Source organism: Leguminivora glycinivorella, chromosome 2 (genome assembly GCF_023078275.1).
Source record: "Leguminivora glycinivorella isolate SPB_JAAS2020 chromosome 2, LegGlyc_1.1, whole genome shotgun sequence".
NCBI lineage: Eukaryota > Metazoa > Arthropoda > Insecta > Lepidoptera > Tortricidae > Leguminivora > Leguminivora glycinivorella.
Genome location: NC_062972.1, coordinates 17,308,143 through 17,323,764, shown reverse-complemented (window position 1 = coordinate 17,323,764; position 15,622 = coordinate 17,308,143). Strand labels below are relative to the sequence as shown.

The window sequence follows — 15,622 nt, the reverse complement described above, 5'->3', positions numbered from 1 at the left end:
CTAATGTGGCGTTATTGTTAAGAAAACGACATTTTTGACAGGTTCGACTCGAGCCGTATTCGGACAATGTCAAAACAGGTTAAGTTGGGAGATTTGGTATGGAATTATACATCCCTCCTTTCAATATATCCCTCTTTTTCAGGAGGGGAATAATGTTATTACGCATACCACTCGGGTACGAGAGTGATCCCGTCCTCTATATATATTATATCCCTCAAACCTAATTTCCTAACCTAACTTAACCTGTTTTGACATTCTTTGTTAAACAAAACGCTTTAAATTTTAAGTATAGAGGTATTTAATGAGGTGACCCTGCCTGCTGAGCCGCGGTCCTGGGTTCGAATCCCGGTAAGGGCATTTATTTGTGTGATGAGCACAGATACTTGTTCCCGAGTCATGGATGTTTTCTATGTATATAAGTATGTATTTATCTATTTAAGTATGTATATCGTCGCTTAGCACCCATAGTACAAGCTTTGCTTAGTTTGGGGCTAAGTTGATCTGTGTAAGGTGTCCCCCAATTTAATAAATCATCATAATTAATACACATTTCAATCATTATTTTCACGCTTTCTGACATTTATTATGACGTATAAAATAGTACGTAACCTGTTTTAAGCCGCGATTTCATAGTAATCTGTCAGCGGCACTCGTACGTAGCCATCGACTTTTATATTACTTCGTAAGTACGTGACGAGCGGGGACTAAAAATGGTGCCAATTCAGCTGGTGTCTTTGACGCCATTGTTCATATGCACGAATGTGTAATTTGATTAATTGATGGGTAATAAATTGAGTACCTAAGTAGTATGTTAATTAGTATTTTTAAGTTAGTTTTACTTACACCTAATATTTACCTTGTACAGTCGACTACAAAGAGATGTATACTTTTTCACCTTATTACATTGCAATAAGGTTAAAAAATGTATACATCTCTTTGTAGTCGACTGTACAGTGTTTTGAATAAACTAGATATCATAATGAATGTATATGTATATTACTATTAATTTATATGGACAATGTATTGAAAAAAAAAAGACAAGTCTCAATACTCTACACCCAACTTAACGATGTAACTTACGTTATAAACCACGCATAAGTAGGTAAGTATTTTTGCTGAAGTTCCTGTTTGGCATTTCCACGAAATGTGAAGTTAATGTAACACGAGTTCGTAAATTATTATTTAGTAAAAAGTCGGTATATAAGCTTGTGGGAGTGAATGTTGATGAGTTGACACTTATACATAGAATATTACATCAAAAAGACACTTCGGTACTTTTTATACAATTAATATTTACATATTTGTGCCCTAAATATAAATACGTCGCGATTTCGTTTTATTTCAACCCATAGGTAAATTGCTATAAGTGGCTCTGCAACTTGAGCACTTTCATATGCTCAAAGGGTAGGCCCTTTTTGGCATACAGATGTGAGTGAATGTATGTATGTAAATATAAAGATCGATCAAACTCAGGTTCCTACTATAAATAATCTTCCATTGATAATACCTATGCAGCCCGTCCTACATTTTTATTTAAACTCACTTACAGGTCAAACGCGATTAAAAAAATCATTATATATTAAATTTGTAATCTAGGTATAGTAATTTTTACCAGTTTTAACGAATCGTTCAGTGCATGAAGCTAACGCTCGTTCATATTAATCATTCATAGTGTATAAAATCAAAAAGTGGTATATTCGAAACGTTATTCAAATATCTCAATACGCTGATGTTTGCAGAGGGTCGTTCCGCTCAGAACCGATTCGGGCCGTGAAACAATGCATGCCGGAGTGTCCGTGGTATTCGGGTTCTTCTGCGATCGATTCAAATTAAATACCTTTAAATAAAAAGTTATTTATTTTACAAGGGCCAAAGTGCAAGAATCCAAAGATATCCGAGCAAGCAAAAGATTCCAATATTGATCCGCAAGCGTAGCGAAATGTTCGATAAGTATGTAGAATTTTAAGCTTTGAAAGGCAGGAAGGTTAAACAAATGTAGTCATCGAGTGAAACACAACATCTCTCACAACCTAGACCACAAACAAAATACTAACTCTAAAACATGAAACTAAACCAAATCCATCAATTTATTAAACGTGTATGATTCGAAATCATCATTTGAAAGTCAATTTCATTAAAATCTTCGACCGTCAAGTTACAATTTGTATGAAATTACTTCGTAAACTTGTGAATTAAATGCAACATTCTCATCTATTGTGTGATGAAAATAATATATCTACATTGTTGGTACAATAATTATAACCGAATAGAATGAGCTGCTCTACCAGTATGAGCATGATAGCATTTTATTGCCTAAGTAAGTATATATATATATATATATATATATATATATATATAGATATCTCCACTCGGTCAATGTTGATCAGACGGGTTTTGGCATCAGTTAATTGTTGATCCGTTGGCAATTGTTGATCACAACAGTTTTTGTTGATCTAATGTATGACTCGGCATACAAATGTGGCTCCGATCGGATCAACAACTGCTGTCCATCTGCCGGCAAAATTACGAACTATTCATAGCATTTTTTATACAAATCCGCTCCGTCAATTGTTGATCTGATTCAAATGGACCAATCAGGGAACACCTTCTCCACGATTGGTTGTTTGCTATTGTGCGCTGTTGCCACTGTTCTCTGCAATCAATATCCTTCTATTGTACATACTAAGTAACCTTCTAATATGTACTACAGAGATTTATTAAGGTAATAAAACTTAAGTAACAAATAAATAACAAGCTAACTCTAAAAAAATAATAAAACAACTTAAAATTAAATTAAAAACTAATCTAAACTAAAATAAATCTAAATAGGGCTGAGTTGACAAGAAAGGCCATGGTGTCCAAGCTCGTCGACGGTTGTGCCGCAGGGGCACCTATGAGGGGTGCAGACCTTTACTCCGAGCCTGAGGCTCACGGCTAGGCGCAGGGTATCAGGCTCTAGACCACTGGGAGGCGAAGGGTAAGCGTGCAGCCACTGGCCGGATTCCTTTTCTGCGGCTGCTAACAGCCGCGCCCGCATTGTGGCAGTGGTACCAGGACTGGAAAGGAGTTCGTCGAAGGTACAAATAGTGTCGTCCCAGCAACGTTGGATATGTAATTTTTTAGGAAAAATTTGACTCGGACAAGCCGTCAGCCAGGCGTTTCTAGCGTCCGTCAGGCACGCCGTCTCGAAGTTTAAAGGGCAGGCCCTTAATATTTTACCTACGAGGGCGGACGTGCCGTGGACAGGTGATAGAAACGACGGCAAAGCAACACTAGAAATTTTGCGCGTACCCAACCCGCCGAATCTGATGGGAAGGGACGCCTGGTTCCAGGAACGCTCGCTGAGCTGAATGTAATTGACTCTAAAGAAGATCTAATGAGGTCGTCAATAGGTGATAATAAATTTTGGTGCTTCCAAAAAGGGCAGCAGCGAAGCAAATAAGTAAATTTTGGTACAAAAAGGCAGAATTTTAAAATAGTCAGAGCGGAATGAGAATTTATCTCGAGTAAGCGATCAGCGCAGTTTTTGAATTAGGAAGTCGCGTTTGTAATGACGTTAGGAATGGCTTCTTCGAAGATAGGTGACCCTAGGAGGTTTAATGAGTCCTTGTTGACAAATTTAAAGTTAGGCGTAATTGCTTGAAATTTTTGAATGGTGTCGGGATTAAAACTGTTGAGATATAGGTAATTCGCATTTATCGGAATTTAATTCAAGTCCAATTCGTTGAAATTTATTTTTTATTTCCAATAGGTCAGCTAATACTGTGTTAGCATCACCTCCTAGGGTACCGTCATCTAAGTACCATACGTTAAATTTTGAATTTAGATTTTGAATAATAGGATTTATGGCTAGACTAAAACGGTTGGTCCGAGAGGATCGCCCTGCTGGCAGCCTACTTCAGAGGAGAGTTCATGGGTTTTGTATACCAATTTTGAGGGATTTGCGTAGCAATTTAATAAATAGTTGTAGAGTTCTGAAGTGTGGTTATTGACTTCTGCAAGCAGGGCGTCCCTATTGAGCGAGTTAAATGCATTTTTGACATCCAGTTTAAGCACTACCTCACACTGGTCATTGATAAGGCAGGTGCGGAGAGCGTGTACTGCCGCTTCACACCCACCCCTAGTGCCAAAGCCGAGTTGTACAGGTTCGAATTCTTTCTGTAATTTTGTAAGTAGGTATATGTCGCACAGAAATTTTGGATGTTAAACGACTAAAAGTTGAACCAACGGCAATGGGCCTAATATACCCCCATCTTTTTTCGTAAGGGTAATAAGATTTGGGCCATAAATAATGGGTACAAAGAGGGGGTTTACTTTTCCAGACAGCATGAAGTTGGTTAATTTAGTAAGAGCGATAACGAGGCGTTTGCCAGCATCGCCGACGCAGTGTGAGGTTAGGTCTTTTAAGTATTGTGGAGAAATTCCATCAAGACCTGCTGCCGAACCCGTTTTGAATGTGAAAATTGCATTTATTGTGTCTTTTTCTTGTACTTGAAGACACACATTAGGTTCTGTAGGCGGATCTAAAAAGTATGGAGTTGCTGGGCCAGACGAGTGCTTGTCGCGCAAAGCCGATAAAGTCTCAGGTGAGTCCACAGACAGCACGTCGGTTGAAAAAAGCAAGCGTGCGGCTCCTTTAAGGTCGCCATTGCTTACTTTTCCCTCAACAGTCTTTTTTAAATTGTTGCTAGAACGGTATGATGAACAGCTGTTTTTCTGATTAACGGAAGGGTTGTGATTAAGGGGGTAGGCACAGTTGTTTTTAGGGTTCCGTAGTCAACTAGGAACCCTTATAGTTTCGCCATGTCTGTCTGTCCGTCCGTCCGTCCATCCGCGGATAATCTCAGTAACCGTAAGCACTAGAAAGCTGAAATTTGGTACAAGTATGTATATCAATCACGCCAACAAAGTGCAAAAATAAAAAATGGAAAAAAATGTTTTATTAGGGTACCCCCCCTACATGTAAAGTGGGGGCTGATTTTTTTTTTCATTCCAACCCCAACGTGTGATATATTGTTGGATAGGTATTTAAAAATTAATAAGGGTTTACTAAGATCGTTTTTTGATAATATTAATATTTTCGGAAATAATCGCTCTTAAAGGAAAAAAAAGTGCGTCCCCCCCCCTCTAACTTTTGAATCATATGTTTAAAAAATATGAAAAAAATCACAAAAGTAGAACTTTATAAACACTTTCTAGGAAAATTGTTTTGAACTTGATAGGTTCAGTAGTTTTTGAGAAAAATACGGAAAACTACGGAACCCTACACTGAGCGTGGCCCGACACGCTCTTGGCCGGTTTTTTTATTTTTTGTGTGAGTGACAGTCATCTATTATCAGAAGTCGCATGAAGAGTGGAAAAGGAAAAGGTTAGTGTTTCCAAGAATCAGTGCTGTTGCTTTCTACGCAGGTATTGATAACGTCGGTTAGTCGACTAGCTACGGTGATCCTTGCTCCACGCGGTATTCTTTTGATTACAGGAAAATTATTTTTGAGATAGCTGAGGTGGAGGAGGAATTAAGTTATTTACATCGATGTCAGGTGTTAGAGGGCTGGGTTGGTGTCCTATTATGAGTGGACATGTGGCGATGATAGGCGGATTTACAATTTTGTGGCATTTTCCTATATGAATATTTAGACCACGAGTTGTAGAGAACGATTTGTCGCACTGATCGCAAGGAAACGCTTGTAACGACGTAGACGTACTGCCAGTGGCTGATGTATTTGGTCTGCATCCAAACAGGCTTAAAATTATTAACAATTAAATACTAAAACTTACGATAAATAACAATAAACCATATGAAAAAAACCGCACGTGCCAATATTAGCAAGCGAAAGATTCCAATATTAAGAGATTAAAGATTAAAGATTCAAAAAGTGGAATCTTGAGCGTTGCGAGGATTTCAAGGTACGAAGGTTAAACAAACTTTGCCACCGAGTGAAACACAAACTTTTTCACCACACCAACACGAACAAAGTACTGAGTATAAAACATGAAACTAAATCAAATCCATTGAATAATTCTATATTTATGATTCAAAATCATCATTTATAAGTAAAATCTACCAGCCCACTTAAGGCATAAAGTTAAAATTTGTATGAAATTACTTTGCACTCTTGTGGATTAAATGAAATTTTGCTATCTGTTTTCGAATAGCAAAGAAAGCCTTTACCAGTTGGGGTGGTGAAATAGTTATTTATTATACAAGAGTGCAAAGTTGTATTTTAACGCCGAGTGTGGAATTAAAATACATTTTACACGAGAAGTAAAATACATTGCACTCGTGTGTAACACGTTATTTGTTATACAAGGGGGCAAAGTTGTATTTTAACGCCGAGTGTGGAATTGAAAAACGAGCAAGTGAAAGGATTCTATAGTTGAATAGAATCCTGAACTTGTGAGTTTTTTAAAACACGAGAAGTAAAATACATTTGCACCCGAGTGTAACACAAAACTTTTCCCCTCACTATAGCAAGGAAACTACAACGCAAAAAAATGCGTTTATCACTGCTTCCAGTAGTTCCACAGGTGGTAAATCATCTTTATTACTAGATTCACCTACTTTTATCAATTTCAAAGCAGTTAATTTGACTTTATTCAATGCAAAATTACTTTACCCACTAATGGATAAAATGCGTTTTTACCCGCTGGTATTAAAGGACAAAACACGTGTTTCCAAGGTAGTCAGGGGAAAAACTTTTTCCACTATAGCGAGGAAAGTACAACGCAAAAAACGCGTTTATCACTGCTTCCAATAGTTCCACAGGTGGTAAAACATCTTCATAACTAGATTAACCCACTTTTATCAATTTTAAAGGTGAAAATTTGCCTCTATTCAAGGTCAAATTACTTTATCCACTAGTGGATAAAATGCGTTTTTACCCGCTGATATTAAAGGACAAAACACGTGTTTCCGAGCTAGTGAGGGGAAAATAACTTATTCTCAAGTATGCAGAGAAATGTCATACGTGCCTAAAAATAGGCTCGGAAGTACCCATTTAGAGCGTGGCAATAGAAGAGGACTTGTAATGGAATTTCGTACAACTTTCCCGGCCTAGGCCTTGTCACTCCAATATGGAGCCGGTTTTTACGATCAGCTGATCGAGTAGGTATTCTCTACAGCCCGCATCGTTTGGCGGATTTACAGAAAAATAGTACCTATACAAACCTCGGTCGGTAAATGGGAAAGCTTCGAATCACATGCTAGTCCACCTCGGCTTCGCCTCAGCCGACAATTACATGGTATCCGAGACATTTCCCACTTAAACGGCCTAGGTATGTAATCTCTACTATCACGCTGTCAGCAACCGATGCCCATATTATGTAGTATTATTACTTATTCTGTGCCGATATCGTACAGTAATAAAACCGGCCAAGTGCGTTCCGTACCATTATCCGTCTTGATATTCACTTTATTATGTTTTTAGTATTTGTTGTTATAACAACATAAATACATTATCCGTAAAGAATTCAATTGTCTAACTATCACGGTTCATGACATACAGCCTGGTGACAGACAGACGGACAGCGAAGACTTAGTGATAGGGTCCCGTTTTACCCTTAAGTACGGAACCCTAATTATCACCCGGAGGCCGTGCGCGCCTCAGCACAGGTGCGCGTCATTTGTTTTGAGAGACCGTAAACAAATAAATGGAGCCTATATATTTTTAGATATTATAATATTATTTATATGGATAAAGTTATGTATACAATTGTATATTGCACATAATTAGGTTTTAAAACAATAGTGTGATCTTATTATGAAACTCACCTAATACAGCTCGTTTCATAAAACCGCACTCGTGTTTTAATTAGGCTTGTGTCGTTCACGAACTATGAACTGTTAGGAATAAAATCCCATCAATGACCGAAATGAACTGAATCTTTCCAGGCTCCAAGATTCGGTCTTTGCTCATTTAGTTCAGTATAGGATCGGCGAGCGCGAGCGGTTTGGATCGAGAACGAATGTGTGACTGCGCCGACTGAGAGCGAGAGCTACTTAGCAGAGCAACAAAAAAAACGTCAAATTTTTGATATTAAAGTTCGGTTACTTACAACCTTTGGGCCCGGAATGTTACTCTCTGTGGACTATTAGTATCATTTTGACACTATTCGGTCCCATTCGTTCTGATCTTTCCGACCGCAATGGTCGCTGGTCTGGCTGAACTAAATGAGCAAAAGACCTAAAAGAGCGAACTAGTTCGTGGGAGCGATTGAAAGAGATCGGAGCGCTCCGATCAACGAACGAAACGGCACAAGCCTAGTTTTAATGCCCTTTATTATTTATGTTAGTCACATACCTAATAACTAATAATTATTTGTGAGTGTGCACAGCAAAACGTCCCTCTTTGTCGATTGCTATAAAGCCGCTTGGTCAGTTTATTCATATTAAAATACAAGTAAATCTCGCCTTAATGGTAAACGGCAAAGTGGGACGTTTTACTAAACATACACTCACATTTGTATATTCATGCCAAATAACAGCTTTCTAGTGCAAACGGTCTCTGAAGTTACCCTCGGACAGACAAACAGATAGAGACAGACAGACATGGCGAAACTATAAAGGTTCCGTTTTTGCCATCTTGGCTTACGGAACCCTAGCAATAGTTGTAGCAGAGATTCTACACAACCGCAAATTATAAATGGAACCACAGAATACATATAAGTCTTAGCGGGCAGACACCCATTTTTTTACTTTTGGTGCAATTATTTCCGAAAATATTAACAATATCAAAAAATGATTTCGGTAAACCCCTTTTCCTTTTTAAATACCTATCCAACAATATATCAAGCCTCCCAAGCACGCGAGGCCGTAGGCCGAGCTCCGGACGGACAACTACAAGTGCTCCCACGCAGAACAATAATAAAAGTGTCTGAAAAGCGAAGCGGCGGGCCGGAGGCCCAACGCTGAGCTTCGAAACCCAGCGAGGGCCGGAAGCCGAGCTCCGCATAGGGCCGAAGGCCTGGAGCGTCTCTGAGAGGCTCCCAAGCACGTGAGGCCGCAGGCTTATTTGTCATATTTACAATAAAACTTTTTAGCTAGGATTTTAAACTGTAAAAAATACTATTTTTAAAATAAAAAGACATGTGATACGTGTTAAAAAGGTGAATCTTATTTTTTTTTTCTATACTACGTCGGTGGCAAACAAGCATACGGTCCGCCTGATAAAAAGCGGTCACCGTAACCTATGGACGCCTGCAACTCAAAGAGTGTCGCACCCCATTAGAAACTTGTACACTCCCCTTTGCTGTGTGTGCACAGCAAAAGGAGGAGTGTACAAGTTCAAAGGAAGGTTTGGGTTGCCGACGACTCAAAGGACAATAGACGGAACAAATTAGTTCCGTAAGTCCTCCCGTCGTCAGCACCCCGCACCCTCGTTGAGCTCTGGCAACCTTACTCACCGGGGCAGGAACACAACACTATGAGTAGGGTCTAGTGCTATATGGCTGCGGTCTTCTGTAAGGCGGAGGTACTTCCCCAGTTGGGCTCTGCTCTAGATTCGAGCGAGACGATATCCGCTGTGCTGTGCCCTACCAGTCCTACCACACAAAGCGGAATATCATTCGCTATGCCCTACCTCCTCCTATTTGGACTTAACGTAACCTAACCAGAAGGGACAACTATTGTTGATCAGATATCAGATCTGATCGAGCATCATCTGTATGCAGAGTCAGTCATACATCAGATCAACAAAAACTGTTCATATTAACTGTTGCCAACGGATCAACCATTACCTGATGTCACAACCCATCTGATCAACATTTGTTGACAGGATTAATATTTCTCGGCGAGGTCATTGAACCTTTATAGGTTGAATGAGTGATCATTACGAAAAAATAAACTAAATTATTGTCATCGTAATTTGAGTTTTGGCATAAAAAGAGCGATTATTTAATAAAGTAGGTACCTACCACACTAGGATATTTGCTAAATAAAAAAAATTACTTAGTTACATGTATGAAGTGCCCCCTCTCCCTAATTTTTTTTCATTATTTATCTACAAATCCTAGTAGCGGCACTCAAAACACACCTTCGTGTAAAAATTGATCAACGTAGGCTTTATGGTTACTGAGTAAAGCGGCTGTGAAATACGGACAGACGGACGGACATGACAAAACTATAAGGTTTCCGTTCTTGCCCATTCTCACTACGAAACCCTAAAATCATTGAATTGTTCAACGAGCCCACCCAGGAAACTGAGCAACCGCCGCCCTGCGTCGCGCCCGCCCGGGCAACAGGGCGACCGACTATGCGCATTCTCATTCCAAGCTAGCCCAGCAAAAGGCCGATCTCTTGGCCGAGCAACGAGCCTGCTATAACGATGGATAGCCCAACAATGAGCAACGAAATCGGCGGCGGAATGACGAACGATGACTCGAAAATCAAAATCACCATTTATTACTATGTAGGTATTAGTACACTTTTAAATTACTAGACTTTTTATTGCTATGCCATGTTATGTCTAGGATAGGTAATACCTAATAATAAAATATTTTTTACCTGGTCAAGGCGCACAGGGTCGATTGAATTTAAATCTGATATGGAGACTACTTCATTGTCAGAAACTTCGCCTAAATTTAGAAATATTGATAATCCTGAAATCTTTATATTAGAGATTATATTTACGTTGCTCTCATTTTGCGAACTTGTCTGTAAAAGAAACTACATTAAAATTGTTGTTCTCCCGCTGGATTTTAAGTATGAACCGACAGAGAGAGCGTCCGATATATGAACGAGTAAAGAACAATTGGGTTAGACGACCGGTTAGCTTAGTGGGTAGTGACGCTGCCTATGAAGCTGAAGCTCCTCAGTTCGAATCCGAATCGAACCGAAATCGAACATTATGTTAATATTTACGTGGCGTGCCTAGGGTTGCCTAAAAAGGCTAGCCTAAAGATATAGCTTCGTATTTCTGAGCCACAATAATAAAAATAAAACCGGCCAAGTGCGAGTCGGACTCGCGCACGAAGAGTTGCGTGCCATTATCTACAAAAACGGCAATAAAATTATGTTTATTGTATGGAAGACCCTTTAATTATAAATTTTCTTATGTTTTCAGTACAGCGAAAAAAACTTTTTTTTATGGAACCCCCTTAAATATTGATTTTATTATCTGTTTAGTACTTGTTGTTTTAGCAGCAACAAAAGTACATCATCTGTGAACATTTCAACTGACTAATTATCATGGATCATGAGATACAACAGCCTAGTGACAGACGGACGGACTGCGTAGTGTTAGTAATAGATTCCCGTTTTACCCTTTGGTAGGTATAGAACCCTAAAAATCGTTTTGTTATTCATTATAATTACTTAATTTTTTCTCTTCATAATGTGTAATGTGCACCAACCGGTGTTAGTGTGGACTGGCTAGTTTAACAAAGTACACAGTAGGTATGCTACAAGTACAATATGTATGTACCTACAATACAAGCCTAGCACTAACAATATAATTTATTGTATGAGAATAACCTACAGTCGCCATCAGATATATCAGAGCTGTGAAGGCGCTCACAAATATCTGAACACGCCTCTATTACCAAGGCGTTAGGGACCATTCACACTCATGAAACGCAAGTCTTGCGGCGGTGCGGCGCACGCCAGGCCGCCGCCACGCCGCCTGGGGCGCGTCTTACGTCCTTCCTATACAAAATGTACTGAGGAGACGTTTTTTGAATTACATTCGGGCGGCGTGGCGGAGACGTCCGTTCCGCGTCGCAAGACATGCGTCTCATGAGCGTGGACGCTGCCTTAGAGTCTTGTGAGGGCCTTTGCATCTCTGGTTGCGTAGCCGAATGGCACAAACGCTTACGAAACGCTCACGAAACGAAACGCTAGTAGATATCTATCCCTATCGCTCTTGCATATTGGCGAGACAGAGCCGGACTACGTTTCGTTTTCGTTTGGCGTCGGAGAAATGCCATTTGGCTACGGGGCCTAATATATCTGATGAAGACTGTAAGTACAACGAATGTGTTTTGTGCATCGATCTTTGAGACTGTATTTTGTGTGGCTTAATTATATAAGAAATATCCAGGAAGTCAAGTCAGGCGTTGGTTTTGGTAAAAATACCAACTTTGACGTACCCTTTCCCCGTTAATAAAAACGTCATTCTTCAATTGTAACATTTATTTAACTTATTTATCTAATCACTCAATAATGACAATAAAAGCTCAACAAGTAACTGAAAACATAAAAACGAAGTCAATCACAGAAGCAGCGCAGCACCGCCGCCGCTCACGCGCCAACATTACGCATTTCACAGACCCTGATGCCTAACTGCATAGGCCTGCCAGGCTTTACAGTGCCTGTGATCTATTCTCCCGAACCAAGTAGCGCGCATTTAAGTCGGGTTTAAAATTGTTAGTCCAAGCCAAGTAGGCAAATGGCACCATACAAAACTTTTGGCGCCATCGCCAGTTGTCTAATAAGTAACGCGTGCATTTTTGTTGACTTTAAAATTGTTAGTCTTCAAACTAACTGTACATAGCATTGTGCCTACTTTTAAGAGGTTACTTAGCATAAATAGGTAGTACCCACCTGCATATCGACATCAGTTTCAGATTCAGAATCCCGAATCATTGCGTAATCACGTAGTATATCTATATTAGGTACTTATTTTAATTTCCTTCGCAATTGGCACTATCGAAGATGTTTCAGATAGTGAATCAGGGTCTAATATTGGTGACATAATCCTGGTATTTGAACAGGCACCTAGAAAAAGTGAATGGTTTTAGTCTGTTTAATAAGTCGGAAATTGCGAATAGGCAGTGTACATGGTACCTACATATTTTTGATCAAAGATAAATGTTTACATTTTTTCATCTTATTCCATTACATAAAGGTGCAAAAATTTAAGCCTATCTTTAACCTCGAATCGATTGTGAAGAGGATTATAAAGCAACAGCGATTATAACTACAAAATTAAAAATTTGAAAAAACCCCCGACCGCGACATAGTGGACCGATTTTCATGAAACATGGCTAAGAATACTCCCGACTAACTCAGCTTTCAAACAAAAAAAAAACGAAATCTAAATCGGTTCATCCGTTCAGGAGCTACGATGCCACAGACAGACAGACAGACAAACAGACAGACAGACAGACAGTCAGACACGTCACACTTATAACAAACCGTTGTTTTTGCGTCGGGGTTAAAAATTAGACATTTCATACAACAAGTAAGCTTTTTAATAGAAATTTCATTTTTGACACAAGCTTTTTGGCTGACTGTACTTTCCTTCCCATGGTCAACTTATAATAATTGAGGCAATTCTAAAAAACCCAAACACGACGGTGTTTGGTTGTTTCATCACAGAGTTCCTATGGTCACCTTTCAGCTCCATCATCAGATCAGCTCTTTGTCATAATAATATTGCATTGTCATCCAAGTTATACATGCATACAAAATTTCAAAGTTCAGTCAAATTTCGAAGTGTATCAAATTTAAATTGCAAGATTTGATTACTTACAGACAGACATATAACGAACAGGAGAAAATAAAAAAAGCTTGTATAAGTAAATAGGTATACAATACAATATTAATGCGTATTTGTTTACTTAATAGTTACTTATTTGGCTCGTTTGATGTGCGTCGAACACCGACACACGCTCGGTAACGCATGTTTGTTATTACTTATTAGTTGTATTCGTAAATTACGAAAATAAACTTTTTAACAAAAAATTAAACCGCCTTCAAAAATAAGCGCGTTACAAAACACGGAGAAACTAAAAAGCAAAAAATAATAAACTTTGAATTCAGATTTCTTATCGGATTGCAATAATCTAAACATCCAAATTATAAACAAATCAATTATTTTTGTAGTCGGTACCAGACCTGTTCATCGCCTTGCTATTTCCTGTTTGCACCACCCAACCATACGCAGGCTGGCACCGACTCCAAAAATAATTGATTTGTTTATAATTTGGATGTTTAGATTATTGCAATCCGATAAGAAATCGGAATTCAAAGGTTTATTATTTTTTGCTTTTTAGTTTCTCCGTGTTTTGTAACGCGCTTATTTTTGAAGGCGGTTTTATTTTTTGTTAAAAAGTTTATTTATTTGTTGATTTTTAGTGGTTCCTATTGATATTCTATGTATCAGTCCGAATATATGTACAGTAGTGAAAGAATTATCCTTTAACTCCTAACCATTGAGGAGTTGACCTTCCATCATCAGCTCAGCCACATAAAGTTATCACCATCAGGCGTAGATACTGGTGTACCTTTGAAAAATACACTAAAAACATTACATGTGCCTATAACATTTGAAGAGTTCCCTCGATTTCTCCAAGATCCCATCATCAGACCTCGACTTGGTGCCAATGGGACCATCTCGGGGTTATACCTGATCGAATGAAAAATAAATTTTGAAAATCGGTCCATGATTCTCGGAGATATCGAATAACATACATACAAAAAAAAAACCGGCCAAGTGCGAGTCGGACTCGCGCACCGAGGGTTCCGTAATATGCAGCTTAAATTGCTGTTTCTTTTGATTGCGTTGACATAGAAGTTTGATTTTGTTACAGCTTAAAGGTATTATAGACCTGAGTATTTGGTATGAATTTCAATTTAATACCTCTACGCGTTTATGAGGAAATGGGTAGTAAGGTTAAAATTATTAAAAAAAAATATATTATGTGATGTAACTAAAAATTTATGGTTTTCGTAATTTTTCCTTTATCTATGCTATAAGACGTTGCTTCGTACCAAATTTCAAGATTCTGAGTTCACGGGAAGCACCCTGTAGGTTTTGATTCCCTTGCAAGTGTCGAAAATTTGCGGCATAAACGGCTGTATCTTTTGATTGCGTTGGCTTAGAAGTTTGATTTTTTCACAGCTTCAAGGGACAGTAGACCTGAGTAATTGATATAAATTTCAGCTTCATACCTCCACGCGTTCCTGAGAAAAAGGGTCTTGACAGACGGACGGACGGACGGACAGACGGACAACAAAGTGATCCTATAAGGGTTCCGTTTTTTCCTTTTGAGGTACGGAACCCTAAAAAATAAAAACATTCAGTCGAATTGAGAACCTCCTCCTTTTTTGAAGTCGGTTAAAAATAAAGCTAACATTCAATAAAATATGTATAGTACTTTAATTCAAATTAAAGTTACTTACTTGTTGTGTCTTCCATTTTTCTAATCCAACTGCAAAACATATCCACTGCACGAAAATAGACTAATGACAGACCAAGTCAGAAAGCGCAGTAAACTTGCGTACGTAGCCCCATCGCACTTCAATATACTTCCGTTTCATTTTTGCGACGTTGCCGTTGCGCCGCGCCGTTTTAAAAATACTAGATTCCGCAGTAAATGTTGATCAAGAAATGTTTACATTGATCAACAAAGTATTATTATGTGTAAAAAAAAAAGGCGGTTACAAGATCAACAACCGCCGTGCCAGTGCGTGACGAGTTAGAGGCTTTGTGGCACACTTAGGCACAGCGTCGCAAGGAGGAGAATTAATATATACTAATATTAGCACGATAAAATCAAAACTTCCTTAGTAACAGGCCCGTAAAGGCAGATCAACAATTGATGCGGATTTTAGCCTGATCAACAACGGCCGAAAGGAGGACAATATATATATATATATATATATATATATATATATATATAT

The 15,622-nt window shown here is 38.7% G+C and overlaps 1 protein-coding gene across 1 annotated transcript in view; it reads right to left on the bottom strand.

Moving 5' to 3' along the window:
* The window catches only part of LOC125238675 (Down syndrome cell adhesion molecule-like protein Dscam2), a 213,030-nt gene extending 209,993 nt beyond the window's left edge, over positions 1-3,037 (bottom strand). Inside the window, exon 1 of the mRNA XM_048146068.1 lies at positions 2,909-3,037. Coding sequence (XP_048002025.1) covers positions 2,909-3,037 — 129 coding nt within the window. The remainder of the gene's footprint in view (positions 1-2,908) is intronic.
* Between the last annotated feature and the right edge of the window lie 12,585 nt (positions 3,038-15,622).